The sequence below is a fragment of the Perca fluviatilis genome, chromosome 18, assembly GCF_010015445.1.
Source record: "Perca fluviatilis chromosome 18, GENO_Pfluv_1.0, whole genome shotgun sequence".
NCBI lineage: Eukaryota > Metazoa > Chordata > Actinopteri > Perciformes > Percidae > Perca > Perca fluviatilis.
Window position 1 is genome coordinate 19,403,317 of NC_053129.1, and position 25,781 is coordinate 19,429,097.

The window sequence follows — 25,781 nt, forward strand, 5'->3', positions numbered from 1 at the left end:
CCTTTTTAAGGGCTCCCATCAGCACTTGGGCAGGTCACAGATCAGATACTGATCAACTTTCCAGGAGCTAGAGGGATTTAGCAAGATGGAGCTTGGGCTTGAAGCTGGATCTTGTAGGCCCTTCTGCATGTACACAGAAATAGTATTTACTAACAATTTCCCATTTGAAAGAGGCTGCAGTTCTTTATGAAATGTATGTTATACTGGATGTGGTTTTCTGGTGGTTTAACTCAAGGTATAACAATTTTCATCCGAAGAAAAATATCCGACCACTATCCTATACCACTATAAAAAAATGAATCTGTGGCATTGACTGAAGTGCTGTGTGAAACAATGGAGGGATGCTAGTACCTATTCTGACTACCAATTTTGCATATGACTCGGTTTTCCAAGCATTTCCCGTAACATTTTGTAAAGAAAGTTGAATTTATATTAAGTGAATATAAGTGTGTATATGCATATATAATACAAAGTGATTATCCAACCATCGGTTTGATAAATTATAGGATTTTTATTTCTCAAATCGCCCTCCACATAGCGTCCCGACCCAGAATGCATTTTGACAAGGTCTTTGAAAAAGCGGCGCGGCTAATTCAAGATGGCGGAGATGGACCAGCTGTTAGACGAGAGTGAGTAACAACTCAAATTCATGGAGTTTTGCATTGTAAACACACAGCGGTCCTGTAGTGATACAATAAATATTTGGCGATAGACTGCCATCGTTTTCCATGTAATGAATACCGTAAGTTTAGGGCAGAGTTCATAAAGTCATCTTTAGACGCAAAGAAATACCGGTCTGTCCAAGTCAGCTAACGCCTGTTAGCATTAGAGGCTAACCATAGCTAATGTTGGAGTTGAGCAAGTTACTTTAGCCCAACTGGGTAAACAAATAACGTTAGCTTAGCTCTGAGCTAACGTCTGCTAGCGTTAGATCGTAAGCAGCAACAACAAAAGGACTACCATAACGTCTCTATTACCAAAGTACACACCCTAGCTACTAGCTATCTGTTTTGGCTGTCATAGTTTTGTTAGTCCTTCCTTATAACGTTATTTAATTTAACGTTCGTTAGCGCTGGTTAACGTTACGTGGTAACGCGTTGTGTATCGGTTTAACAAGCTGGTGAAGGGAAAATACCCACGTTATTTGGCTAATAACATCAGAAACTGTAATTCCAGTCGATGTGAACGTAGTGCATGTAATATTGACTAAATATAATCTACTGGTTGTAACATAGTGTAACGTTAGCTTGTTTAACGTTAGCTCATTTCGTTGATATGGTCTGTCCAGCTGATGTTATGCCCGTGCTTGACAGCTCATATTGGGGGTTAAGGCCTAACTGACTGCGCTAGCTATAACGTTATTATATAACTTCAGTTACCCTGCCCTACACTGTTTAAAGGACAGTCTCATAGACAATTTGCAGATGTTTTCTTTGATAGCTATAATACATGTATAATTAACGTAATACTAAAGACCATGGCCTAGTTACCTTTTGTTTTTTTCGCAGTGACATGTTTAGTAAAATATTTACAGTATTTTATAATTACTGTGAATTGATGTAGACCAATGTTTCTTCTTTCTCAGGCTCCTCAGCAGAGGCACTTGTCAGTCTAAAAGGTATGTGGGCTGTATCTTTATTTGTCTTTCTGTTTCTGTTTTTGTTCTTGGCACTGTGTAAGTATATTGAGAACTACTGAAAGATGAAGTCAAATTCCTTCTATGCCTAAACATACTTGGTCAATGAAGATTGTTTGTTTGAATTCTGATTTGATATTGTCTGCGTGTGTATTAGCTGACACATGCCAAAGGTTTCATGACTAAAAGTCTTGAGGAATCATATGCCCTGGATTAGACTTCTGTATGACTTGCAATTATGACAAGCTTTCAGTGACAGTCTAGGATACAGTGGAGTGTCCCATAATTGCTTCCACTGCAGTTTTGTCCCCACATTGGCAAAGATAAGACCTGTAAGACAATTATCTATTCCAGTATCGCTTGTAAGTGGAAGCTTCATTTACAACTTCTGTGATTTTTAAAATCATTTTTCAGTATGACATTTGATAATGAGAAAGTCTCACTCGGGTCTTTTATCTGGTGTCCTTACACTATTTTGAATAAATGCATTGGTTTTCTTTTTATTTTATATATTTTTATAGAAGGCAGTTTGTCCAACACTCTGAATGAAAAGAACAGCTTCCCAAGAGCTCACAACACCAGGGGACGGCATTCCTCCCTCACAATGGACACAGTAAGAGATGTGGTGCTAGTTTCAATCAAGTCAATTCTAAAACTTGTGAAGAGGAGGCAATAGAGGAGCTTCTGTTATACACAATATTATGAATGCTAAGCTTAAAAAAATTACATCAACTTAGTTAATACAATGTGATAAAGTGCGATGCAAACCCCAGCTTCAAAATGACCATACTGGAATCAACACCATTTCAGACATTGTCTAAATTAAAATTGCAGGAGAAAATGACTAACTGCACAAAGTAGTATTTGCAGGGTTAATGTATTGAATTGTATTGTATTATGTCTTTTACAAGGGAGAACTGTCACTTATGGCACATTGGCACAAAAACATAGGACCTGAGATGCATGACTTTCAGTGTGACTTTTTGAAAGAGGTTTAGTCTTCAGATATGAAAAGTTGAATTACATTGTCTGTTACTCAGTAATTAAGGGTTGTTTAATATGAAAATATTGTTGATTTTGATGGCCACAGTTAAGGGTTTTCTGAATAGTTGAATTTATTGCTTTATAAGTCTATTCACACTGGTGTGATGTGGAAATGCAGATTCGGAATGGATATGCATTCCACATGTATAGGTGTGAATCTTCACTGATCTCCCGATTCGATATCACCATGCGTCAAATACATTTTTCTATTAAAGCCATTTAGGATATTTAATTCATAGCTTTTCAAGCTTCAAAAACAAAACATTCTGCAGTGCTCTAATACTAAATAAATTGGATACATAAAACTACAGCACTGAGCACATGGCACTTCCTGAATGTGCAAAACAGAATTTGTAAAAAGAAAGGTTGTTAGGCCTACATTAAATTGTAAACAGAAATAATCGATTATGAGCCTGCCGATTATCGATGCAGCATCGTCAATGTCCACGATTCGATGCATTGATTATTTGATTAATTTCAACACCTCTAGTAACTGGTCTGTATGTCTAGTGCAAATCAATGTCGTAGTTGGCATTATTTCTGAATGGCAGTGGCAGTCTGGGACCCCAGACGTTTTTTTTGATCTCACCAGAAAATAATTTGTCAGAATGGCAGAATTAATTAAACCATATTTTCTGTATACAAATCCAACAAATGTGGTTCAGATTTTCTTTTGTCCTACTGCACATTAAATCAATTTATTTAAAGTTACAAACAACTAATCCACACAAATATTTAAGCCTGGAATGAAAAGGCTTTTATTCTCTGACCATGATTGGCACTATTCATAAACTCCTGTCCACATTTGTCCTTCCAGCCCACACGGAGCTCAAAGAGGAGCCGTTTGTTTCGGGAGGAGGACGAGTCACCCCAGCAGCGTCTCCCATCCAGATCCCCTCGGAGGAGCCAGAGGGTCAGCACCACACCGCAGGTAAAGACTACACCCCATTAAAGGGATTCATAGTGAGTAGGAGCCCTTCCTTCTACCAGTGCTGTAGCATTTGTTTTACTATTGCATATGTATACCGTGGCTTAAGCAAGCACACACAATAGTAATGTCTAGTTATTTTAGCCTACACTGGCAAAAGAAGAGAGAGCACATGACTGGTCCAAATTTGGCGAGTTATGGTATGACCGGGTGCTCCCTGTACAGGGAACTCGCTTTGTTTAATGTAACATTAGCAGCACCTCGCTCTCTTTTTTTTTTATTTTCATTTTTTTTTTAGAGAAAATCCCGCACACTGACCATTACGCAAGCAATAATTTATTTAGAAGAAAAATACAACGTTTTGGTCACTGCCAGCTTCTTATTTTTTTCACCACAAAAGCGCCCTAGTCAACTTTTTCTTGTCAAAAAAGACGGCAAGTGTGAACATAGCCTTAAGAGTTCAATTTATTGTATTTTATTGTATGTGGAATGACTGTTTTAATGTTTTGCTCTACAGAAATGTTCTAATGTGGTGACACCAGATAAGAAGGCATCCCAGAAAATAGGCCTGAGATTAAGAAACCTCCTCAAGCTACCCAAAGCTCACAAATGGTGCATCTATGAATGGTTCTATTCCAATATTGACAGGTAAATTCTCACTTTCACCTTCAGAAAACGGCAATTCAAATTCTGATTCATTGTAATCAATTCAGAGATGATTTAACAGCGTTTGATCTTTTTGATCATCTGTAATTACTTTGAACATGGTTTGAGAGGTGTCACAACTCGGCTCCTGGGCCGCAACAAGAATGGGAGACCAAGACGAGGTATAAGCATAAAATGGGCATTTATTTACAAGAACAATACTGAGGAACAGGAAAGAACGTTGAAGTAGATAATCACTTATTAATGCCAAAATAACCGCTGCGGTGAGGGAAGAGAGACAGACAGTCTGTGGGAAGGTGAGGAGCTTTTATAGCCAGAACCACAACGGCCCAGGTATGGCTCATGAAGAAAACGACACCCCTCTGCCTTGACCCTGATCCTGTAAGGCAAATGAGAGCCAGCAGTACAAAAGACACAGGGACACCGAGTGGAGCGGAAGGGTTGTCACAGAAGTTAGCGGCAACCTCATCAGAAATGTTTGTAGGACAATGTTGTGTTAACTATGTTGTGTCTTATTATTTTATTTTCCAGACCTCTCTTTGAGGGTGACAATGAATTCTGCCTGTGTCTCAAGGAGTCTTTCCCCAACCTAAAAACAAGAAAGTTGACACGGGTTGAGTGGGGAACAATCAGGAGACTGATGGGAAAACCTCGACGGTATGCTGCAACCTTTAAGCTTTGTGCCTCTACGCATCATTTTCATTCATCTTCATTTATGTCAGAATTTTACATGTATGTGAACTTGTGTGAAATTGTTTTCTCCCTGAGACACTGTTTCCTCAAAGACTTGAAAGAACTGTTACAGCACTATGCTTTGTTGTCCCATTTAGGTGTTCATCTGCATTCTTTGCTGAGGAGCGGACGGCGCTGAGACAGAAGAGGCAGAAGATGCGCCTGCTGCAGCAAAGAAAACTGTCTGACGTGTCGAACTGCAAAGACCTCCCAGATGAAATCCCTCTGCCGCTCATCATAGGAACCAAAGTCACTGGTTAGAGGACAGAAATGAACACGCACCACTGTCCGCAGTTACAACAGCCAAACAGCTCTCGTTAAATGTTCCGTTGTTTTGCATTATTATTGCAGTAAAATTACCTAATTAAAAATAAACTTGTCAAATCCAAAAGAAGGGTAATTTTGACCCTGCACTGAAAAACAAGTAAGTAGAGTAAGAGTGCAGGAACCAGAAACACATATTTGTATCGTGTGCTATGGATGTCTCACACACAGACCTGAACAGCATTACCAGTATGAATTTTGATTTTGAGTTTGTTTTCGTTTTGTGCCACAGCTCGACTCCGAGGCGTCCATGATGGGTTGTTCACAGGGCAGATCGACGCAGTGGACACCAGTGCTGCCACCTATCGTGTCACCTTTGACCGCAGTGGCCTGGGAACACACACTGTGCCTGACTACGAAGTTCTGGTAAGAATGACCGGTTGGCTTTCAGCTCCACTCTAGATATGTGTGAGGTTAGACACGTAACACCTTTTAGTTTGTCTTCATTTTTTTTCTCATTGAAAGTATAGTGTCATTAAAAAATGTAAAACAAGAAATTGTCGAAACACTAAAAAGAACAATAGCTAAAGGATACTTTACTAAATACTAAAGGAAATTTGATAACCTGTTTTCCAGAGCAATGAGCCCAATGAGACCATGCCCATTTCAGCCTTTGCCCAGAAGCATCGGATATCACGCTACATGCAGAACCTTGTGACTCCGCCTAGAGGGCCTTACCCGTCCGCTACCACTCCTGTTCTAATGGTACTGTAAACCTACATCTAATGACGATATACATGTGCTGTGTCATCACACTTGTCCCTGGCGTCTCAGTTAATGTCTGTGATATGTGCTATGCTGGTTTATCTACTGCAACAGATACTTTGGCAGGCAGCCTATAAATCTGAGATGGTTTTGGTCAACATATCTCGTACAAGCAGGCTTTAAATGTATTTATGCAAAAGTATATTTAAGGACAGTTCAAGCATTGTCATGCTGAATCAAGTCAGTTTTATCAACACCAATATTTAGAAACCTAAACCTAACTCTAAAAAGGTAAATCTATTTATTGTGTTATCTTTTGTGAATCGGTTTGAGCTTTCATTCTTAAGAAAACAAATCATCATACTGCAACTCTTCATGAATCTTCTTTAACAGGACAATGACCCTCTTATCAACCAGTCACCATGGAGGAACAAACTGCCTGGTGCTGAGGGAGATACTCTGGGAGGATTTCCTGTCAAGTTCCTTGTCCAAGTGGTAAATACTTTCTGTTAAATGGAATACTAAAATCGGACATCCTAAACCTTTGTGACACGTTGCTTTAATAAATGCTTTGTCTTATTTTTCCATGACTAGACGAGGCTGTCCAAGATCCTCATGATCAAGAAAGAGCACATCAAGCACTTGAAAGAAATGAACACCGAGGCAGAGAAACTGGTACAATCATCATAATAAAAAATAAAAAAATAAAATAAAAAAGTTGCTTCAAAACCTATTAAACATGTTCTGAGATGCATACATCAAGCCTAACTAAAACCATGATTGTGTTCAGAAGTCGTACTCGATGCCTATTGACCTCGACTTCCAGAAGCGATATGCTACCACGGTGCTTGAGCTTGAACAGCTCAATAAAGATCTCAACAAGGTGCTTCACGAAGTTCAGCAGTTCTGCTGTGACGTAAGTCAATAGATCCATTTAAGTCCAATCACTAATCATTGCTCCTGAAACTAAGAACAGGAAGGTATGCTTAACTGTAGTATTTCATGCCCAGTTCTGTTATTCTTAGCATCCCACTTCATAGTAGACTAATCTGAAGAAGAAAAAACAGTGCCTTGTTTAAAATGTGAATCACCATGTGTCCGTCCAGCTTGCTCCAGATCAGGGCATGGTTCCAGCCGACCATCCCACAGAGCTGCGGCGGCGTTGTGAAGACGAGGCCCAGCAGATGGTGCAGCTGAGCAACTCGCTGAAGGACGGACAGCAGAGTGTGACAAACCCCAGCCTCACACTCCTCATCTCCCGCCTCACTGCTCTGCTGCTCCAGATCAAGGTAGAGGATGTTTAAACGCTCAGCTGCTGCTCTCTGGTTTCTTTACGGCTCAAACATTTTCCTACTATCAGATGTACAATGGATGTTACGTATTTACGGTAATTTATGGCAGAGAGGTCAGCACAAATTCTGCTGCAACATCAGAGAAGCCTGTTTTGTTTTTATGTACACTGAACAATATTTAACTAATTGACCAATACTTTGATAACCTGTTCATTCCAGTGTCTGGCAGATGGAGGAGACCTGAATTCTTTTGAGTTTAAATCTCTAACAGACTCCCTTAATGACATCAAGGCATCAATTGATCCCTCAAACCTCAGGTAAAAAAGACCCTGTAGTGTTTCTAACTACGCCTCCTTACCCCGATTTCCCACTGGGCCGTCTTTGCTGTATGCCGGCTGCGTTCTGGTTTTGTTCCGTCCTCCGCCACGCGCCATACCACAAACGGGAGTGGCTTAGAAGCCGAGCGTCTTGCTGCCCGACTCGCAGATTTTATTGTCTCTGCAAGAACTTCTACTGAAAAATCACGTGTTTATTGAGCTAGTATCTACCTTCCACTCAAAGCACTCCTACAATTAAACTCCATGCCTTCTCTTTTCTGGCGTTGTCCTTATAAAAAAAGATCTGTGATGGCTTATTATGTTTTTCCACCTCCAAGATGAATCTCTCGTCGTCCATGGTGTTGTAAAGGAGACGTATACAATATGGGGGGGGGGGATGTTTTGGTTAATTAACTGGATACGCTCGCTGCTACACTTCCTGCCCGGCTGTCCAAACGCCCCGCAGCTCGTGTGAAAATAGACCTGCCGTGTATCTTTAGCGGAGCGGAGAGCCGCTTTACGCAGGCTCCAGGGACGCGGCTGGTGGCTTATCAAGCATTGATTTGAATGGCTCGGAACGCAGCGCAGACGCGCCCGGTAGAAAACGGGCAAGTCTCACTACACATAATTAAGAATTGCATGGTTTATAGTTTTCAATCGGTGTCACTGGCATACATGAATAATTAAACATGTTTGTTTTTTTTTGTCTGAAATACTGAACATTTCTCATACTATTGTCTTTTCTGTGTTTCTAGTTGCTTCCAGAATAATGTTGAGATCCATGTGGCACACATCCAGAGTGGCCTAAGTCAGCTGGGCAATCTGCATGCATTCTCGGCTAACAACACCAATGCAGTGTGAGTACCTGCATCATCCACACCACGCAGAGGTGCGCTCCATTCGTATATCGTCTGTCGAGATGGTGCTTTCACCTGAACTGATACAGAGACTGCAAACAGGAGAACTCACGTGGATGTGGATGTTGACCACCACCATGCAATCTGGATTTGGATGAGTTCTGCCTCAGACTCCCCTTTGTGCTGAAGGAAGGGAGGATGTCATAAGTATTTTACATTTTATTGTATGAAAATGTTCGTGCACCCAATTGAACACAAATCTGAAAGAGCTTAAGCTATTGCCACAAATCCACATCTTCAATCTCTCAATAGTTATTTATTGGTTTCATGTGCCAAAACATTGATTCTTACAGTTTTTATAGTCCATATTTATTTATTTTTGAGTAGGTGTGTATGGTTATGAAACAATATTTTGCTATTTCTAAAGTTCCCCCCCCCTGTAAGTGTTGTTTTCTGTTGCTCTATTAATGGTATGAACAGGGAGGCTAAAGAATGTTTTATAAAATTGTTTATTGTAGATAATTGTACAATATCTCTGATTATTAGGACTATTGTCAACATTTCTGTTGTGTATTCAGAAATGGCTTTTGTAATTTTGTGTGCACTGAAAAGAGATTTTGGTATTTTTATAAAGGAGAACTCTGGGGTTTTGATGCCTTTTACTCCTTAAGATGATCTAAGCAGTTCCATATTTGGCATGGCTGTTACTGCACCCCTCCCACACTAAGCCGGCATCACTGATGTAAGCCCGAAAAATTTAAGTAATTTTTTTCCTAGAGAATCTCCTTTTCCAATTTTGTAAAGTTGTATATGAGAGTGCCTCAGGGCAATTGTATATAAATGTTTCCGTCTTTTTATATTAAACATAATATTGCAAAGCAGTGTTTGGTTTTCTAGTTTTAAGTCTTTATTATCATACATAGCCAATTAACTTTTTTTTTTTTTTTACAATCAACAGTTTTATTACTATTTTACAATAAATACAAATTTTCCCTTTACGCAAACAAACAACTGAATACTGCCTCTTACGATACATGGAGCTGTCTTTATATCAACTCTAATAATAATCCATCACATGAAGCCACCAAAGCCAGCCATGGCCTCGTTTTCCCAGTCAGAGTCTGAGTCAGTGAAGTCCTGGGCCTCAGTGGCATGGATCGGGGAGAAGTGACTGAACCTGTCCCCTGTCCCTCTCACGTGTGGATACTGCATGTGGCATCCATTATCCTTGGGTGATGACCTGCTGAAGTTATTCTGGGTGGGGATGGGAGGAATCACAACTTTCATCTCTGGCCCAATGGTCTTGTTAGGTGGGAAGTTGTCGTATTCCACCAGAACCTTTGGACTCTGGTCGCCGTTTATGTTGGCTTCCATTTTGGGATGATGCTCGTTGTCCTTGGGATACAGATGGACGTTACAGCACGGGACATTAACACTCAGCTCAAGTCGCTGCATCTGCTCAGGCTTTACTCTGGTCCCGTCCTCATAGATGCAGGAGACGGACGTGTGTTCGTAGCCGCTGGGATTGGTGGGCATACTGGTTCTGTGAGTTTCATCTGGGTTTTGGTGCATTGTAGGTCGGAAACTTTCCTCCAGTCCAAAACCTATCCTGTGGGCCTCGGCTCTATGGTTGTTGTCATACACTGAAATAGAAAGTGAAGCAATGAGTTCTGAAATAAAATAAATGTGTTTCGACATTCCTATTTCGCTTATTCTCTACACTGGAGAGATGAGTACGTTTTAAAACTACATATATAAACTTCGGTAACTTCAAGTGTATTAAGGAAGATATTTCACCAGCAAATTGCCATATTCGTTATATAATGCGACTGGAAGGACAAAGGACTACAGGTGAGCACTTGCTGCTTGAATCTGTGACTGTAATAATTACCCCTCTCTGGGCCCCTCCGGCTCTGGAGCTGGCTGAAGGGGCCAGCTGCTGGCGGGTTTGCGGCCTTCATGGTCACTGATGAGCCAACTTGGCGACGAGACTTGGCCCTTCTGTTTTGAAACCACACCTGAAATTTGAGGTGAACAGAAAACGTGAGGACAGTTTCAACAATGTACAATAACTTGGGTGTGATAATATTCACTAACTTTTTTATTATTATTATTATTATTAGTCCTATTAAACAAGTGTGGCTAAAAATCATCCCACACTTTGGGATTTCTCATATAGGCCTAAACTAGACATTACCTGGATTCTGGACTCCGGTAGCCCGGTCAGAGCCTCCAGTCTCTCTCGCAGGTAGATGTCAGGATATTTAGTGTCTGAGTAAACTTTCTCCAGCACCTCGATTTGCTGCTGGGTAAAGTTGGTCCTCTTTCTCCTGTGGGTCAGTATTGTCACACATTTATCCGCCCTCGGGACTGAGTTTGCAGGGTTGAAGTAGTTTGGAACATCTGGGGCTCCATAATCTGAAAAGAAAACGTACAGAATGTTAAGTTAATAACGTTAGATATGCCTAAATCGGAGTCCCAGAAACATACCCTATATACTGAACTACAGAACCAGCTGTAAAGCCGTTATTTACTGTGACCAGCGGTGTAGGCTAGGCCTAGGCCTACTACAGGCTAAAGTTTGTCCCAAAAGGATCCTTTCGCTGCCAGCCACCTACCTGAGTTCACCAAGCTGTTTATCTGCAGAGGTCCCTCGTGATACATCTGGAAATGATTCAGCTCCCCGACGCGCATATTCCCATGAACTGAAGACATGTCCCTCAACCTCTTATTTCCAGCGACTGAGTTTAAGACCTGTGCTGCTTCTCGCCGGGGTTTTAAATCCCCCTGCGATCAAAGGTGATGTGTGAATGGGGCAACCATCGGGGCCGGCTGGCACTGCAGCAGCAGCAGCACGGTTCAGACGTCTGCAGGCCGCTGGAGGTGTGAGGCATCACACCTGGGACGGTGGAGCGGCCGCGGGTCTCTTTAAAGGGGTTTTAATGGAATCTGCATGCTCAATACACATCGGCAGTGACAACATTTATCCGCTTTGGAATGGATGAAGCAATAATGGACCTACAGCCTTCAAAGGCAGGCAGTCGGAAACGGCTATTTCCTCAACGCGGGTTAGAGACTCACAAGGGATGCAGTTTGTTGCTTAATAATCGAAGTATTGAAAAATATATTGTCCACTGTCAAGTAGATCACTGGTCACTAGGAGATTATTAGATGTTTCTGCTGTAGCCTCTATAATAATCTCCAGTCAAAGTTCATATATATTTTTTGCAAAGAAAATAAACATATTTCCACATATTTCAACAACTGAGTGTAAAAGCCACTGGCAAGGCTACTATTAGGTTAGCATTAGGTATTTGTGTAGGATACATAACAAAATATATGATACAGCATATTTATATTGAGTATATTTTATTAGTAAGCAGAGATAAACTAAAAAAAATGGTATGTTTTTAAATAATGTAAAGGATGTATCATTCAAAATGCATTTAATTCCTGTATTCTGACTGTGACTCCACATCTAGACTTACAGTGCTTACAGGTTTGTAAGCTTGTTTGGGGATAGTGTTTTTTCCTTTAGGCTTAAATGTCAAAGAATATAAGTTTATGTTTCATAAATATTCAGGTCTTTAGAGGTCTGCTCCTCCACATTGATGTATGTAGGGAATTATGCTTCCTGTCCCCAACAAAGTCCATCTCAATACACAAACCTCAGTTCAAAAGTACTCTGGAGTGGGCACTTGTTATTGAATGGGTCACCTTCATTTGATTCTCAGGGGATCAAGTCAAGAGGTCAGGTAGCACCACAGACACACTAATTTGTGAGCTTTAATGAGTGAGCTTTAATGGTTACATGTACTATTAATAAGAGTCCCAGCTTATTTCTCATGTCAGAGTTAATCTTTACTTGGGTAAGTAGGCTATAGGTTCAATTTCATGCATCATATTTAATTACTTTGGGTGTGGGGTGACATGATTGCAGAATAAAGTGATTGCCAGACTTTTTACTACATCATCAATCCTATGATTTATGGGATGCATCTGTAACCGGTTTTAGTTTCTAAGTCACCGTAGAATAGATTGTATGAGTCTAAGTTAGCATTATGCTCCTGAAAGAGACATGTTGCATGGAAGGAAAAGAAAAAAGTTTTCTCTGGATATTTTCTTGTCTCTGTGGGGACATTACCTCACAGGCATTATGTCATCTCACATCCACAGCACTTATTGATCTCTGCACTTTGACACATACAGCATTGTTCAGGTAGGACGTGCTTGTTGGTAAAGACATTCACAGTTCACAGGCTGCTTTGTCTGAGAGCCCTAATTGGGTATTGCCTGTGTGCACAGACCAGATTGCTATGCTAAAATCAGGCTGTTGAAGTTCCTGATCTTTTGTAATGGCCGATGACAATGTTTTCTGAGAGCTGGAATGAACAGTAAATGCCTAGTACATTCATCTGTGGCCACAGAGCTCTTCAGCCATGGCCAATAAAAAATATGAATTCAGCATTGTTTTGCTTTTATTGTAAATAGTTAGTCATCATTTCTAGCTTGGCAGCCCATGATAGGACATTGGCTTTTAATTTAGATTAAAAGAATGCAGTTCTACGTTGATCCATGCTGGGATGCAGTATTGTAGTTAACAGACTGCACTTTCAAACATCAAACAGTAAAAAAAACTTTGGAATACCTACTGGCCATTTCCAGTTGGCAGCTGACTCTGCAGACACAAACAAAAGCATGTTCACACCTTTAATGTCTGACCACTGTTTAATCCACAGTTTGACCTGTGACCACTATACATTTGACCTGCAGACAGACAGGTAAATTATCCTCACAAGTTTGCAGGTATATGTTAAAATGTCAGCTGTTTTATGGGCCTTTGTTATGAGTTCAGTCTTTGTGTATTTGAGGGACATTTTAGTATACATATATAGCCTAGTTTCAGAAATGTGGGCTCAGTGTAAATGGCCATTAATATTATCACAAACAGTAGTTGAGTGTGATGATTGTTGTGTGTGTACACATCTTATAAGCACAGAAGTGTGAACGTTACTTCAATAAAGTAAATAAATTCATATTAGCTGGTGCGATAAATCATCCATCTGATACATCAATAATCGCTGTTAGCTTATTGCAGATAAATTGCCATTGGTTTAACAAGACATGTCGGTAAATTCCAAAGATATGTCTGAGGTCATTCTGGAACAGTGTCTCTATTTCTTAGTTTGTCCACTAGAGAGCACTGACAATTCTGTTTTTCTGCTTTAATAATCTAATTTAATGGAGCCTTATTTTTTTGGTATTTATAAAACAGGACTGCTAGCTATCAAATTTAAACTCAAATATTTATACAGTTATCCGTCTTAAAAATCGAGTCATGCTATGATTAATATTTACAAAAGAAAGGAAAAAAACAAAAAACAAAACAAATTCTTCCATTCCCACCCATTCCACTAAATTATAGCTAAGATAAGTTTTAAAGCACAAATAACTTTTCAAACAAATTGACTACACTAATTTGTGTAAATAAAAATGTATAGAATATAATATCATATCCATATAATCCAGACAAATGTCTTAAAACTATATTTCACATGTATTTTATAATGTTTTATGTAGTTTTGTCATGTATTCTATGTTTTTTCAATTTTTCCTGGTAGACAAATAAGCATACGCTCATTTAAAAGACAGTGAAATAAAAATAAATAAAATAAATGTCACATGGCCTGTAACAAGACGCTTGTGAGTGGGGTCAGAATTGATTGATATATAAAAAAGAAAACATGTTAAACATTAAAGTAACTGGCTTCTTCAGCATCTCTATTTCTTAGAAATGCACATTATTGAGCAGTAAAAAATACCTTACGACGCCAAATTTGAAGACATAGCTATGTATGTGTGTATGAATGACTATTGCCAGGGGTATTCACGTTTAATCAACAGTTACAACCATACTAAAGTGAGTAGGCTAGTTATTGCTTTTTACTATTACTTTACATAAAGTAATACAATTCACAACAGAAAATGGCCACTTTGTTGTGTCATTTCCTGGGTAAAATAAAGTGAATTACAAATACGATTACTGTAAACAATTTAACATTCATTTAAACGAATCCGTAATATTTCTCCGGTTAAAGCGTCGTCATTATTTACATCTAAGGAAGAAAAAAAATCTCCCGGAACTTCCGCTAAGTCTAAACGGAAGTAGGTACGTGGCCGCTTCAGCTGACAGTGTACATGATGGCGACAGAGGTTCAGAGCGGCGACCTCGACAGTGCTACTTCCAGCCGGCTCGAAGTTTCTATCGATGGCCTCACCCTCAGTCCTGACCCGGAGGGCGAGCAGATCCACGTCGAAGATCCTGACCCTAAACCCGCGGAACCCGAGACCGATACGCCGGGTGTCGCGGGAGGCGAAGATGGAGAGACAGACAAATCTGCGATAGAGAGAAAATGGGGCTTTCCTTTGCTGGAGCTGTACGGAATGGGCCTTAAATTTTTCAAAGGTATTTCACGCTTGTTATTCTCTCACCGCTTGAACCGTATAGAAGCAGTTAATGATCGAACCGACCGTTAAATTGCGAGGAGAACCGCTGGCTGGCTGAGGTTAGCCGAATGCTAACGTTAGCTGTCACCACCGGGGCTGCTGCTGTCAGCTGCAACGTTTTACATTAGCTAGCTACATAGCTAATGAGTAGCCACACCTGCTAACAGATACAATAAGCTCGGCACTTCCGAGTTCAGTGGCCTAAAACATTTCCATCCGGCTGTTAACTTTTTATTTGCATTTGGGAAGAATAACCTGGCTTGTCATGCGACTGCTCCATCAGCTAATGACGCAAAGAGTTGTAATGTAAGAAGCTATCCATCTTAACTGAATGGTGGCTCATAGTGAGTTGTTTGGGAGCTTTAAACACGCCCTGCCCTGTCATTGATACGGCTGAAGGGAGCCAGCATAACAGTTGCTTACACAAATCTGCATCTAATGAATTAAGACAGGGTTCTGCTGTGCTGATGGAGTTGGTTAGTCCTGTGGATACAACCGACCCATAGTCTCAGCTCGACGTCTTTAAAACCAGTTCGCAGAGCTGCTTGAAACCACTTTTCCGGCACTTAATGGATGTAATGACCACTGGTCTGTTTTACAGCTTAACTGCTTCCTCATATCCATATAGAACTCCCTGCTGCTACTCCAACAGGAAATCCAATACAACGTGCAACGCGATTACTTGTATTTGTGTTTTCCATGTATACAAAGATGGAAAGCTATTTTACCTGGACAGTCACTGTTTAGACACAATTAACATCAGTGTCATATCTTAAATATTGCATACTTTACGCTCAAGGAATATTGTATTGCAGTGTGTAACCAGGCAACTAAACATCCATTGTTAGTTTCAAGATCAAAGCCTTATTTGAGTTCATTAAGTAATATTTGTCAAGAATAAGCAAGTCAAAACAGTACAGTGTATCCAAAGTGTATCAGCCTTTTAGATCTAACTTGTCAGCCTTAGAAGAAATTTATAAATATAAAACAAATGTATAAATATACTATCCTGCCCTCCGTGGCTCACCTTGCCTGTACCACAAGGTGTAGTAAATTGTTACTTTGCAAACATCCTGAGCACGTTTGTACTGTTTTAATTATATCAGTTGTGATGACTGTACAAACAGGTTTGGTGCAATAGTAATCTGTGCTTTGAATATTTAGTCATGTATTTTTAGTCACTTAGGGTTAGGTCTAGTTGTGTAACTTCACTTGTATACATAAATATGATCCTTGCCTCACCCCTAGTTACATACTTTCACTGTGATTGAAGTCATTTTACCGTGAGGATAGGGCTGGGCAATATATCAATATTATATCGATCTCGTGATATGAGACTAGATATTGTCTTAGATTTTGGATATTTTAATATTGTGATGTGATATATATATATATATATATATATATATATATATATATATATATATATATATATATATATATATATATATATATAAATATTCATACACATTCATACACACTTATACTTCTATTGTTGCTACTTCATATTAAACTAAGACACAAATGTGTATTGTAGTATTCACAAGCACTTTTCACTGATGGACATATAAAAAACAAATAAATGCAAACTCGTTGCTTCCACATCGCTGCTCTCAGATAAAGATGGAAAGGCCTTCCACCCAACGTATGAGGAGAAGCTCCGACTGGTGGCTCTGCACAAACAGGTGTTACTGGGCCCTTATAATCCTGATGCTTCACCAGAGGTCGGCTTCTTTGATGTCCTCGGCAATGACCGCAGGTAACCCCAGCAGACCTCTCTATGCGTGTGCCAGCGGGTGTGACTTTTCAAATCTGGTATATATTCCAGCAATTTAGTGTGTAAATCTAGTCGATTAAACATGTGGTGTGCTTGTCATTCCGTTTATGTATTAAAAATTTATGAAAACCTTTTAATGTAAGACAACCTGCTTCACTGACACACACTTACGTATTTCAAATCTATTGAGGGTTCACTAATTGCACAAATTTCATGTTTGCATTACATTATGAGATATAGTTGTAGCAATTAAGTTTTCCTTATGTTCTAAAGAAACAATGGTTGTTACAAATGCTGCCATTTCTAAATGTCCCTTGTTTTTTTGTTTTTTATTGTAAAACAATCATGTCACCTTCTTTCTCGCTCTGTGTGCAGAAAAGAGTGGGCCTCCCTGGGTAACCTGGAGAAGGAGGAGGCCATGGTGGAGTTTGTCAAGCTGCTGAACAAGTGCTGTAACCTCTTCGCTCCCTACGTCACCTCACACAAGATCGAAAGGGAGGAGCAGGAGAGGAAAAGGTAAGTTCAGTTCCCTTGAGGGACATCCCATTGCTACAGTGTCTAAATAAAGACTCCTATATACAGCCAGACAAACTGTGAAGCAGCAGGGGAAATAGTGTACATTTAAGGACAGAGTGTATTTTTTTTTTTTTTTTGTGTGTGAATTTGACAGTTTGCACAATTTCTAATAAACTACATTACTTTGGTCTTTCCCAGGAAAGAAGAAGAGGAGCGACAGCGACTGGAGGAGGAGGAGAGGGAGCGACAAAGGCAGGAGGAGGAGAGACGAAGGCTTGAGGAGGAGGAAAGGCTGAGGAGAGAGGAAGAGGAAAGGAGACAGGCAGAGGAGGAAAGGCTACGGATTGAGCAGCAGAAGTATGTGTTTACATCACTGTGTGTTTGCATTGATGTGCTTGCAATACATTCAATGTGACTTCAGCATGACTTGTACGTGGTCATGGCACTTCCCTGACCTTGATATCTTAGGGCCGGGACACATACAGCCGACGGGCGACCGTTGACAGAAAACCCCGTCGATATGATCAGTCGCGTCCCCGAGGTCCAAAAAACTGCCACAGAACAGACCAAAAAGACGAGAGGGGACGAGACGTAATACATCTCTATAACAGCAGGCGGCGTTAATCTGTAATGTTGCCCAAGAAATGAAAACCGGCAGCTGATTGGACGAACGCGTCACATGGGTTTGTTTTCTCCGGATATTGAGAGCCAGACTGTCATGGCGGCCGTTCAGAATACGATCTCATATTGTACTAAAATAGTTCACTGAAACGTGTTTCTGAAAACATTTTAAGCGAGAAATAGGCCGTGCAGTTGCTGAATCTGTCTTCATTTCAGCTCAACAAAGGTCCGGTTTAAAAGATTTTCATCAGATTTTGAGAGACTGCAGTCACCTCATTGCGCTCGTCATTTCCGGGTGAGTCCCGATTTCCCTGCCGCCGACCGAACACGTCAGGTCGGCCAAAATGAACGCCGACAGCCCCCCAGACGGACGACGGCACGGGACACACTGAACAGATTTGAGTCACTGACCTCGCCAGACTGTCCCACGGCCGATAATCTGGTTAATGTGTCCCGGGCCTTACAGGGGTGTTGTGCTTTTTAGTTCTGGAGCTGTGACAGATTCATTGTCAGTCCGGGCACTTTGGCAGGGTCAGTGATCGGCTGAAACCGGTTCAACAGAGGACAAGCTCTTTACTCACTATCACTCTTGTTTATATGTTAAAACTCTCCAACTTTCCACTGTCCCACCAGTGTCTCCTCTCCATTTCCTGTATTTCCTTCCTCACCAACTCTGCCTCCGTGTTTTATTTCCCAGACAACAGATAATGGCGGCATTGAATGCGCAGACAGCAGTGCAGTTCCAACAGTATGCTGCTCAGCAGTACCCCAACAGCCCCGAGCAACAGCTGGGCCTCATCCGTCAGCTCCAGGAGCAGCACTACCAGCAGTACATGCAGCAGCTCTACCAGGTCCAGCTGGCACAGCAACAGGTACTACATAATCACTGACTGAAGGATGGCCTTTCATTGATTAATTGGAAGCTTCGGTATTGGTACATGTTCTTTTAAAGATGGACAGTAAATTGATAAATAGTCATGGGCCAATGTCTAAATGTCTGTAAAAGAACTAAGTCAAAATACTAAATCAAACATAACATTCTTGGTTCACGCCCCTAATTTGAATTTGAATGTCTTGACTCAGTGTTGTATTCCTTTGGTCCCAGGCGGCCTTACAGAAGCAGGCTGATTCGATGGTGCAGGGTACCCTTGAATCTAGCGGCTTCAATAGTGGCGAACCCATCCCTGCCCCAGCAGCAGGACCGTTGTGTGCAGCTTTACCACCTGCTGGCGAGGAAACCCCTACAGTCAACGGAGGCCAGTCGGACTCGTACTCGGAGAGCATGGACCGGGAGCCAGAGCCTGAGCCGGCAGAGGAGGTCTCAGAGAACGGGCCTTTATTAGGTTGGTGGGCCGTAAATGTTTCTCATTTAAAAACCATAAACCACTGGAGTTGACTTCATGCAGAAATAATCTACATTTTCCTTATTGTGTAGCTTTTGGCTACAGGGCAGAGGGCTCTCTTCAAACAAACCAAGCTTTATACCAAACTTGAAACCTGCTTATTATCTGATGTGTCCTTGTTAATGTGACCTGGAGGGCAGGGAGGAGAAGAGCTGGAACAAGTGAAACATGATAATCTGCTGGTTTAGGTATCCTCCAACCACACATTCTGCTTACAGAAGAGTAACAACTCCCACCAGTAATGAACAAGGCCTTGGTCTGATTCCAAAACCAATATGTCCTGGGCTAAATCAACCACTGTGGCTGGCTGCTCACTGCCAAAACAATGTTTTGAGGAAAGATGGATGGATGGATGGATGGCCTACTATGCAACTCTTTGACATTGGTCATATGTAGCCTACACGTGCTTTCTCTTTCTCTCTGACACACACACATGCACACGCATAAACAGGTGGCCTGTTAGTTGAGCTGGTTTGGCATTCAGCCTGTGTATGCTGGTAAGAAATCACTGAAATTAAAACTATATATACATATATAAAGGATTGTGACAAGTCTCTTGTGCTTCGATCACAGCAGACTCTCCACCAGTCATAGCTGCTCCCTCCATGTGGACACGGCCACAGATCAAGGACTTCAAGGAGAAAATCCGGCAGGACGCAGATAGTGTGATCACAGTGGGGCGTGGCGAGGTGGTGACAGTGCGTGTGCCCACCCACGAGGAGGGCTCTTACCTGTTCTGGGAGTTTGCCACGGACTATTATGACATCGGCTTCGGGGTCTTCTTCGAATGGACGGACGCTGCCTCTGCTTCGGTCAGCGTGCACGTGTCTGAGTCCAGTGATGAGGACGAGGAAGAGGAAGGTGAGGTGTGGGTGGGAAGTCTGTGTGAATAAGCCTGTAGTGTTTCTGAAAGTAGTAAAACAACTTTACTTGCCATGATGTGTGTGGTTGTGGGCTCTCCTATTATGTGTTTATAATTATGTAAATAAAAAATATTTTTCCAAGAATTGGAAATGGAACTTTGCTGTTCCCTTAGTTTCCCAGTTTCCCTTTTGGATATAAAATGCAGACTGATCTCATGAAGTGGCGTATGCATGACACGACAATTCTTATGCCAGTATTGGGGTGTTATCAATACGCATACTCGCTTTTCAGCGTGTTTATCAACGCCGTTTGGCCTCCGTTGACTTACATTACCTTGGGATTGCGTGTGAATTGACGCCGTAGCGAGTAGTATGAAAGGGCGAAAATCTGTGTAGGGAGGTTGGTCGGGGTGGAGGATGGGTAAAACAGGACTTTCACCCAGGAGAGCGGGGATCGCGTCCCGTGTGTGACGTTTCCGTTACACATTTGTTGTTTTCCTAAACCCAACCAGTGTGTGTCGTTTCCTAAACCAAACCGTAGCCTCGCGATAAAACGCCACGTGGCTTTAGAAAGTGCCGTTTATGTTTACTGTGTGACGTAGCAGACTGCCGTTCGCTGTATACAGCGTAGACATACACACCGATAGCTCGAAATGTGTCCAGAACACGCCACTTGGCTTTAGGAAAGTGGCGTGTATGTTTACGCGAAGTCATGATGTCATGTTGTAAAATGGTACAGTTGGGTCATAATTGCCCCTTTGATCTTCAGGGCCATTTGCTTTGGATAATATATACAACATACTCTTATTTAATGACATGTAAAGTCATGGTGGTTATTTAGCTCCATCTGCCACAGAAGTAGCTGCTTTGAATAGGAATGTCTGTTTTATCAATTTATTTCTGTCAACTCATCGGCCAATTGAGAGATGAATAACTATTTTTTTCAGATAATATTATATTCTTATCTCAAGTGCAGAACTTGCCTACGCCATAGTTAAACATCTGATAGTTTTCCCGAGGGTAGAGGAAGTCCTGCTTGTGTTCTTTGGTGAAAACCAGTGCAGTGGTGTGTATAGAAATGAATTGTGGCAATATATGTTAAGATAAAAGGCAATATTGTACAGTGGAATTGGTATGTTTTTGTTAGTTAAAGTAACAGCACAAATTAGCTTTGTCTTTCCCCAATCTTTTTTCATCTGTAGCAGCCATCATCTTTAGTGTGTGTTGCTATGTTCAAGTACTTCTCAAGGACGTGTGTGTGTGTGTGTGTGTGTGTGTGTGTGTGTGTGTGTGTGTGTGTGTGTGTGTGTGTGTGTGTGTGTGTGTGTGTGTGTGTGTGTGTGTGTGTGTGTGTGTGTGTGTGTGTGTGTGTGTGTGTGTGTGTGTGTGTGTGTGTGTGTTAAAGATGAGACTCATTGGTGAATCACTCCTGCTTTCTATCGCAACTTGATAAATTGTTGTTGTGTCCTCAGGTGATCCTCCCAGTGAGGAGGAGAAGGCGAAGAAGGAGGCAGGGAAGCCTCAGGTGGATGAGATTGTGCCGGTGTACCGGCGGGACTGTCATGAGGAGGTGTACGCCGGCAGCCACCAGTACCCCGGCCGCGGCGTCTACCTGCTCAAGTTTGACAACTCCTATTCACTCTGGCGCTCCAAGAGTGTTTATTACAGAGTCTACTACACCAGATAAGCCTGAATACAGACACAGGGGAGCCAAGGAGTGTATGTTCCTATGTGTGTGTGTAGGTGGAGATTTGTGCGATTGCAGCCTGTGTGTGTGAAAGAGATAGTGATACCAGATCTGGACAAAACCACCAGAGGGTGACAAAGAGACACATCTGGAGCCCTAGTTTGGAGATTGGACTAATATGTATGTATGTATGTATGTATGTATGTATGTACTGTATGTGTATGCGTGTCCCAAGATACACCCATGCTTGAGCCTGTCATCGAGCCCCTGGAAGAGGAGTGTGTATTCCTGTTGTATATTCACCACCTGTCCTCGCTGTGCTCCCATAGACCAAGCTGTAGGACTTTGCTCTCATATTGTATTTGACCACTTTTCACCCCGGGCTCCTCTTCTGTAACCACCCCAGCCCAACGCTGTCCAACGTGGCCTTGTGGCTGCTTCTGCCCTGAGTGACGCTTTCATAACCATAACCGGAAACCCGGCAAGTCCAGCACTCTGTGAGCCAACGTTTCCTGTTTGGTGGTAACAGTAGTTGTTAATCCCACAAGAACACAGACAATGTTGAAAATCTAATTATATTGCAAATGTACTTCATAACACTATGCCTCTGTTCCACAAAGAGCTTCTAGTCTTTGCCAAGTCTCTCACACACATTAAAAACACCATTGTACCATTAATCATCTTTTTTTTTTTTTTTTTTTTTGTTAAACAGCAGTCTGTTATTCTCTTCCCCAGCCACCATGTACATATGAAGATCTGAGAGGATGTTTGGTGAAAGCAGTGCTCTTTTTTTGGCTTATTTCCCACACAAAACCAGCCTGACTTTCACCTTTATTTCTTTATACAAATCTGATTGACACAGTGCACCATGAGTAGTTTTTCTTTTTTTTTTATTTTCTTTTTTTTTTAAATGGAGTCTACTGGGCTGGCAAACAATATGAAGAACTGGCAAGTCATTCCATGGTTTAGAGTGAACTCGAAATAGTCATGAATGCTAAAGGAGTAAGTATAACATAACACGCACGTGAAAAAGTAGGCCCTCTGGCTTTATAAACTCAAGCATCTCTGTGTGATACACAGCAAGAAGTTTAAAAACATTACTAAATAAATATTTGTTCTCCCTTTCTCGAACAAATATTTTATTGATGTGTCTATTTCCACATGACTGATTACATTAAATCATCCACTGTCCTTTGCTTATCAATTCTTCATGATAGAATCAAGAAAAAAAAGGAGCTGGTATTACGACAGATGTTATATTAATATTACCTGGGGTGTGTTTATCATTCTGTGTGTTTGGAGATGCTGTACTCACTTTTGACATACACAATATAAATTCCATGTTTTGGAGGTCATAACACACTGTTACATCTCTGCAGCACTCAGAAATCAAAAAACATTACACAAAATACAGTGTTGCTGTTGTTTTTCTTCCAGGTATGAATTAAATCAAATTGTCATCTCAAATAAGGTGTCGTGAATAAACTGAGATGATTTATTTTTGTGTCTTTGGTGATGTGGTTGCTTACTAACTCAGTTGTGACATCTAAGTTTATTAAATTTAAGTTCATTTGTTTCCATACTTTAGATTTATTATGTCTAGTTTAACATTACATATGCATGCTTTGTGTACCTACCACATAGGTGCATTATAAGCAGCGTGTGCAATGTGTTCAGTAAGCTTCAGAGACATTTGGTTTCACTATCACTTGTTGATCTGTATTTGTACATTTTTGTGTGTGTATGCAACCAAACTTTAAAGACACAGGCAGAATAACTTGCAAGTTGAGTAATATGCCCAATGTCCTTGCTGATGGTTAGTTTATCATATTATTTAATAAGAGGCCACTCCTGCCTTCTATCCATACAGTGATTTGTGTAACAAAATGTCACTATGGCTTAACCAAGCCATGAAGTTTAAGAAAGTTCCCGTATGTTCTGATGTGTGATGTCTTAAGTTTCTTATTGCTCACCAAATGGTTTGAGTTGACTTGTTTAAGCCTTGTGTGTAAATAATTCTATAAATGAGTTTATGTATGGGTTTTTAAATGTGGAAGAAGGCTATGGTTTTGAGAATCAATGCACTGTAAAATATGGTGAATGAGATATGTATACACTTTACCCCCAATGATCCAAAACAAATTGTAGGAAGTATACAACTGTAAGACTCTATTGACATGACAGACAGAAAAGCTCATCTTTTTGTATTGTTTTGACTTGTTTGGATCTCTTATGAGTTGCAAGATCTTTTTTTGGGCATATATTTAATCCTGATTAAACTTATGTTCCTCTCTAGAATTGGGAAGTTTATTTTTCTACTTTCATAATTTAAATTTTCTATGATGATGCCTTAATACATTCAAACCTTTCATCCATTCACTGCCTAGCTCCCAGCAGATATTTTGTTATGTCATAGCTGGGAATAAAAAAACATCTGTAATCAATAATTGTCAACCAGCTACTAAGTGGGAGACCACTTTCAGTTTAAGAAGATTACATTTAAACCGAATGAGACAATGTTAGGAATGTGAGGACACTGAAAATGGCCTTGAAACAAAAGAACAGTATTGGCTAGTTCCTTTTTCCGCTGGTGGTGAATGTGTCATCCTCCTGCTGCTCTCTTGTTAAACACATTTTGTGCTGAGGGAAGGAGAAATGCGGATGTTACTCATGTTTAACAGGATAACGGGACAATCTCCCTGGCCTTCAATATGTTCAGAAGACAGCTTTATTAGCATTGTACACTCTTTATATTGAGTAATGTTAAACTGTTGCCACAGTGTACATATCAGCAGGAGAATAATTAGAAGATTCACAGTTTGTTGAGTAACGAGAAAACATTGACTTTTAGCCTTTGATTTAATGTCACATATAGAGGCACCGTTGAAGTTGTGTTCACCTAAAGACACCGGTAGCACAATAAATACTAAAGATACATTTTACCAACTGGACATTGTTAGCCAGACTTTCAAAATAATCCATGGCCACGAGTTTACAGGTTTAAAGCTGAGCTGGGTAAAAGGTATGCTATTGAGAGTTTGCTCTTTGGAATTTAAAGACCGATGGTGGGAATGCCAGGCGGTGGACTGCACACAGCGCCTGGATAAACATGAGACACACACACACACAGATATCAATCAGACACAAGTGTTTAGAGTATGTGTTGTCCAGGGTTATTTTAAAAGGTATGAGCTAACATATCCTTCGTTTGAAATGAACGCGCTAACATAATGCATTTGTTTTTGCTAGCCTAATTTGTAAATGTGGCTGTTTCGTGGATCATTCAATACTAAAATACTACGCAAAAATATCAATTCAAGAGTCACTCACCAGATAACACTAATGCCCACACTCCACACTGTTAGCTGTAACGTTACATATACGTTAGAGCTCTCAACCTAGCTAGCTAGCTAGCTAACTAACTAACGTCATAGCACTAATAACTCAAACTACACTGTAACTTTTGCTAACGCTAGGTTAGCTTACGTTGATTTTGAACAAAATAGTGTCTCTTCATTACACCAATAACAGGTAATTTAATTTTAACGTCATTATTTCTCCATTTGATTAGCTAGCTAAGGTTATAAACACTCCAAAGGATAACTATCTTTAAAAAAAGTTATATTTAGCAGGTTTTCTGGGATCAGTCAGCATTTGTGTAGTGTAGCTAGGCCTAACGTTACTCTGAAGTTATTAGGTTATATCATGTGGAAAGACCTATAATAACCATTAACTTGCTCCAACCTTAAAGGCATACTACTGTATGTAACTTTTCCCTCTTCGGTCTCCCTAAAGGTTGTCTCGCTGGAACTACAGCTCGCGCGTCCCGCCGCTTCGGTCCCCCTACAGGTTGTCTCACTGGAACTATAGCCGTGCGAGCTGTAGTTCCAATGAGACAACCTGTAG

At 40.8% G+C, this 25,781-nt stretch overlaps 3 protein-coding genes across 5 annotated transcripts; 2 read left to right on the forward strand and 1 right to left on the reverse strand.

The window, feature by feature from the left end:
• Positions 1 to 539: 539 nt before the first annotated feature.
• On the forward strand, positions 540 to 9,382 carry lin9 (lin-9 DREAM MuvB core complex component). 2 transcript variants are annotated; one of them, XM_039781565.1, is made up of 15 exons: positions 540 to 629; positions 1,586 to 1,618; positions 2,158 to 2,249; positions 3,498 to 3,611; positions 4,126 to 4,256; positions 4,806 to 4,931; positions 5,105 to 5,262; positions 5,563 to 5,696; positions 5,907 to 6,035; positions 6,429 to 6,530; positions 6,630 to 6,710; positions 6,826 to 6,951; positions 7,142 to 7,324; positions 7,547 to 7,644; positions 8,400 to 9,382. In XM_039781565.1, the coding sequence occupies exons 1-15, from the start codon at positions 599 to 601 to the stop codon at positions 8,503 to 8,505; spliced, it is 1,644 nt and encodes a 547-aa protein (XP_039637499.1). In that variant the 5' UTR covers positions 540 to 598; the 3' UTR covers positions 8,506 to 9,382. The 2 variants fall into 2 exon arrangements, with proteins under 2 accessions (XP_039637499.1, XP_039637500.1); XM_039781566.1 differs by lacking the exon at positions 540 to 629 and adding an exon at positions 896 to 981.
• A 69-nt stretch (positions 9,383 to 9,451) lies between these two features.
• On the reverse strand, positions 9,452 to 11,394 carry mixl1 (Mix paired-like homeobox). The gene is made up of 4 exons (XM_039781567.1): positions 11,120 to 11,394; positions 10,699 to 10,919; positions 10,393 to 10,519; positions 9,452 to 10,144 (listed from the first exon to the last, which is right to left on the reverse strand). Exons 1-4 carry the CDS (start codon positions 11,214 to 11,216, stop codon positions 9,573 to 9,575), a joined length of 1,017 nt encoding a protein of 338 aa, XP_039637501.1. The 5' UTR covers positions 11,217 to 11,394; the 3' UTR covers positions 9,452 to 9,572.
• Positions 11,395 to 14,653: 3,259 nt separating this feature from the next.
• Positions 14,654 to 24,173, forward strand: acbd3 (acyl-Coenzyme A binding domain containing 3). 2 transcript variants are annotated; one of them, XM_039781585.1, is made up of 8 exons: positions 14,654 to 14,967; positions 16,626 to 16,767; positions 17,161 to 17,301; positions 17,500 to 17,658; positions 18,620 to 18,794; positions 19,028 to 19,265; positions 19,902 to 20,186; positions 21,661 to 24,173. In XM_039781585.1, the coding sequence occupies exons 1-8, from the start codon at positions 14,700 to 14,702 to the stop codon at positions 21,873 to 21,875; spliced, it is 1,623 nt and encodes a 540-aa protein (XP_039637519.1). In that variant the 5' UTR covers positions 14,654 to 14,699; the 3' UTR covers positions 21,876 to 24,173. The 2 variants fall into 2 exon arrangements, with proteins under 2 accessions (XP_039637519.1, XP_039637518.1); XM_039781584.1 differs by having other exon boundaries at positions 14,655 to 14,967; positions 19,899 to 20,186.
• The last annotated feature ends 1,608 nt before the right edge of the window (positions 24,174 to 25,781 follow it).

Excerpts from the sequence above, each read along its gene's own strand:
- lin9 (XM_039781565.1), top strand. The coding sequence starts at position 599 with ATGGCGGAGATGGACCAGCTGTTAGACGAGA. Across the intron at positions 6,531-6,629 it reads TCAAGTTCCTTGTCCAAGTG|ACGAGGCTGTCCAAGATCCT; the intron begins GTAAATACTTTC and ends TTCCATGACTAG. Across the intron at positions 7,645-8,399 it reads ATTGATCCCTCAAACCTCAG|TTGCTTCCAGAATAATGTTG; the intron begins GTAAAAAAGACC and ends CTGTGTTTCTAG.
- mixl1 (XM_039781567.1), bottom strand. The coding sequence starts at position 11,216 with ATGTCTTCAGTTCATGGGAATATGCGCGTCGGGGAGCTGAATCATTTC. Across the intron at positions 10,520-10,698 it reads TACCGGAGTCCAGAATCCAG|GTGTGGTTTCAAAACAGAAG; the intron begins GTAATGTCTAGT and ends CTCAAATTTCAG. Across the intron at positions 10,145-10,392 it reads CCGGAGGGGCCCAGAGAGGG|TGTATGACAACAACCATAGA; the intron begins GTAATTATTACA and ends TTTCTATTTCAG.
- acbd3 (XM_039781584.1), top strand. The coding sequence starts at position 14,700 with ATGATGGCGACAGAGGTTCAGAGCGGCGACCTCGACAGTGCTACTTCC. Across the intron at positions 17,302-17,499 it reads GAGGAGCAGGAGAGGAAAAG|GAAAGAAGAAGAGGAGCGAC; the intron begins GTAAGTTCAGTT and ends GGTCTTTCCCAG. Across the intron at positions 19,266-19,898 it reads AGAGAACGGGCCTTTATTAG|CAGACTCTCCACCAGTCATA; the intron begins GTTGGTGGGCCG and ends CTTCGATCACAG.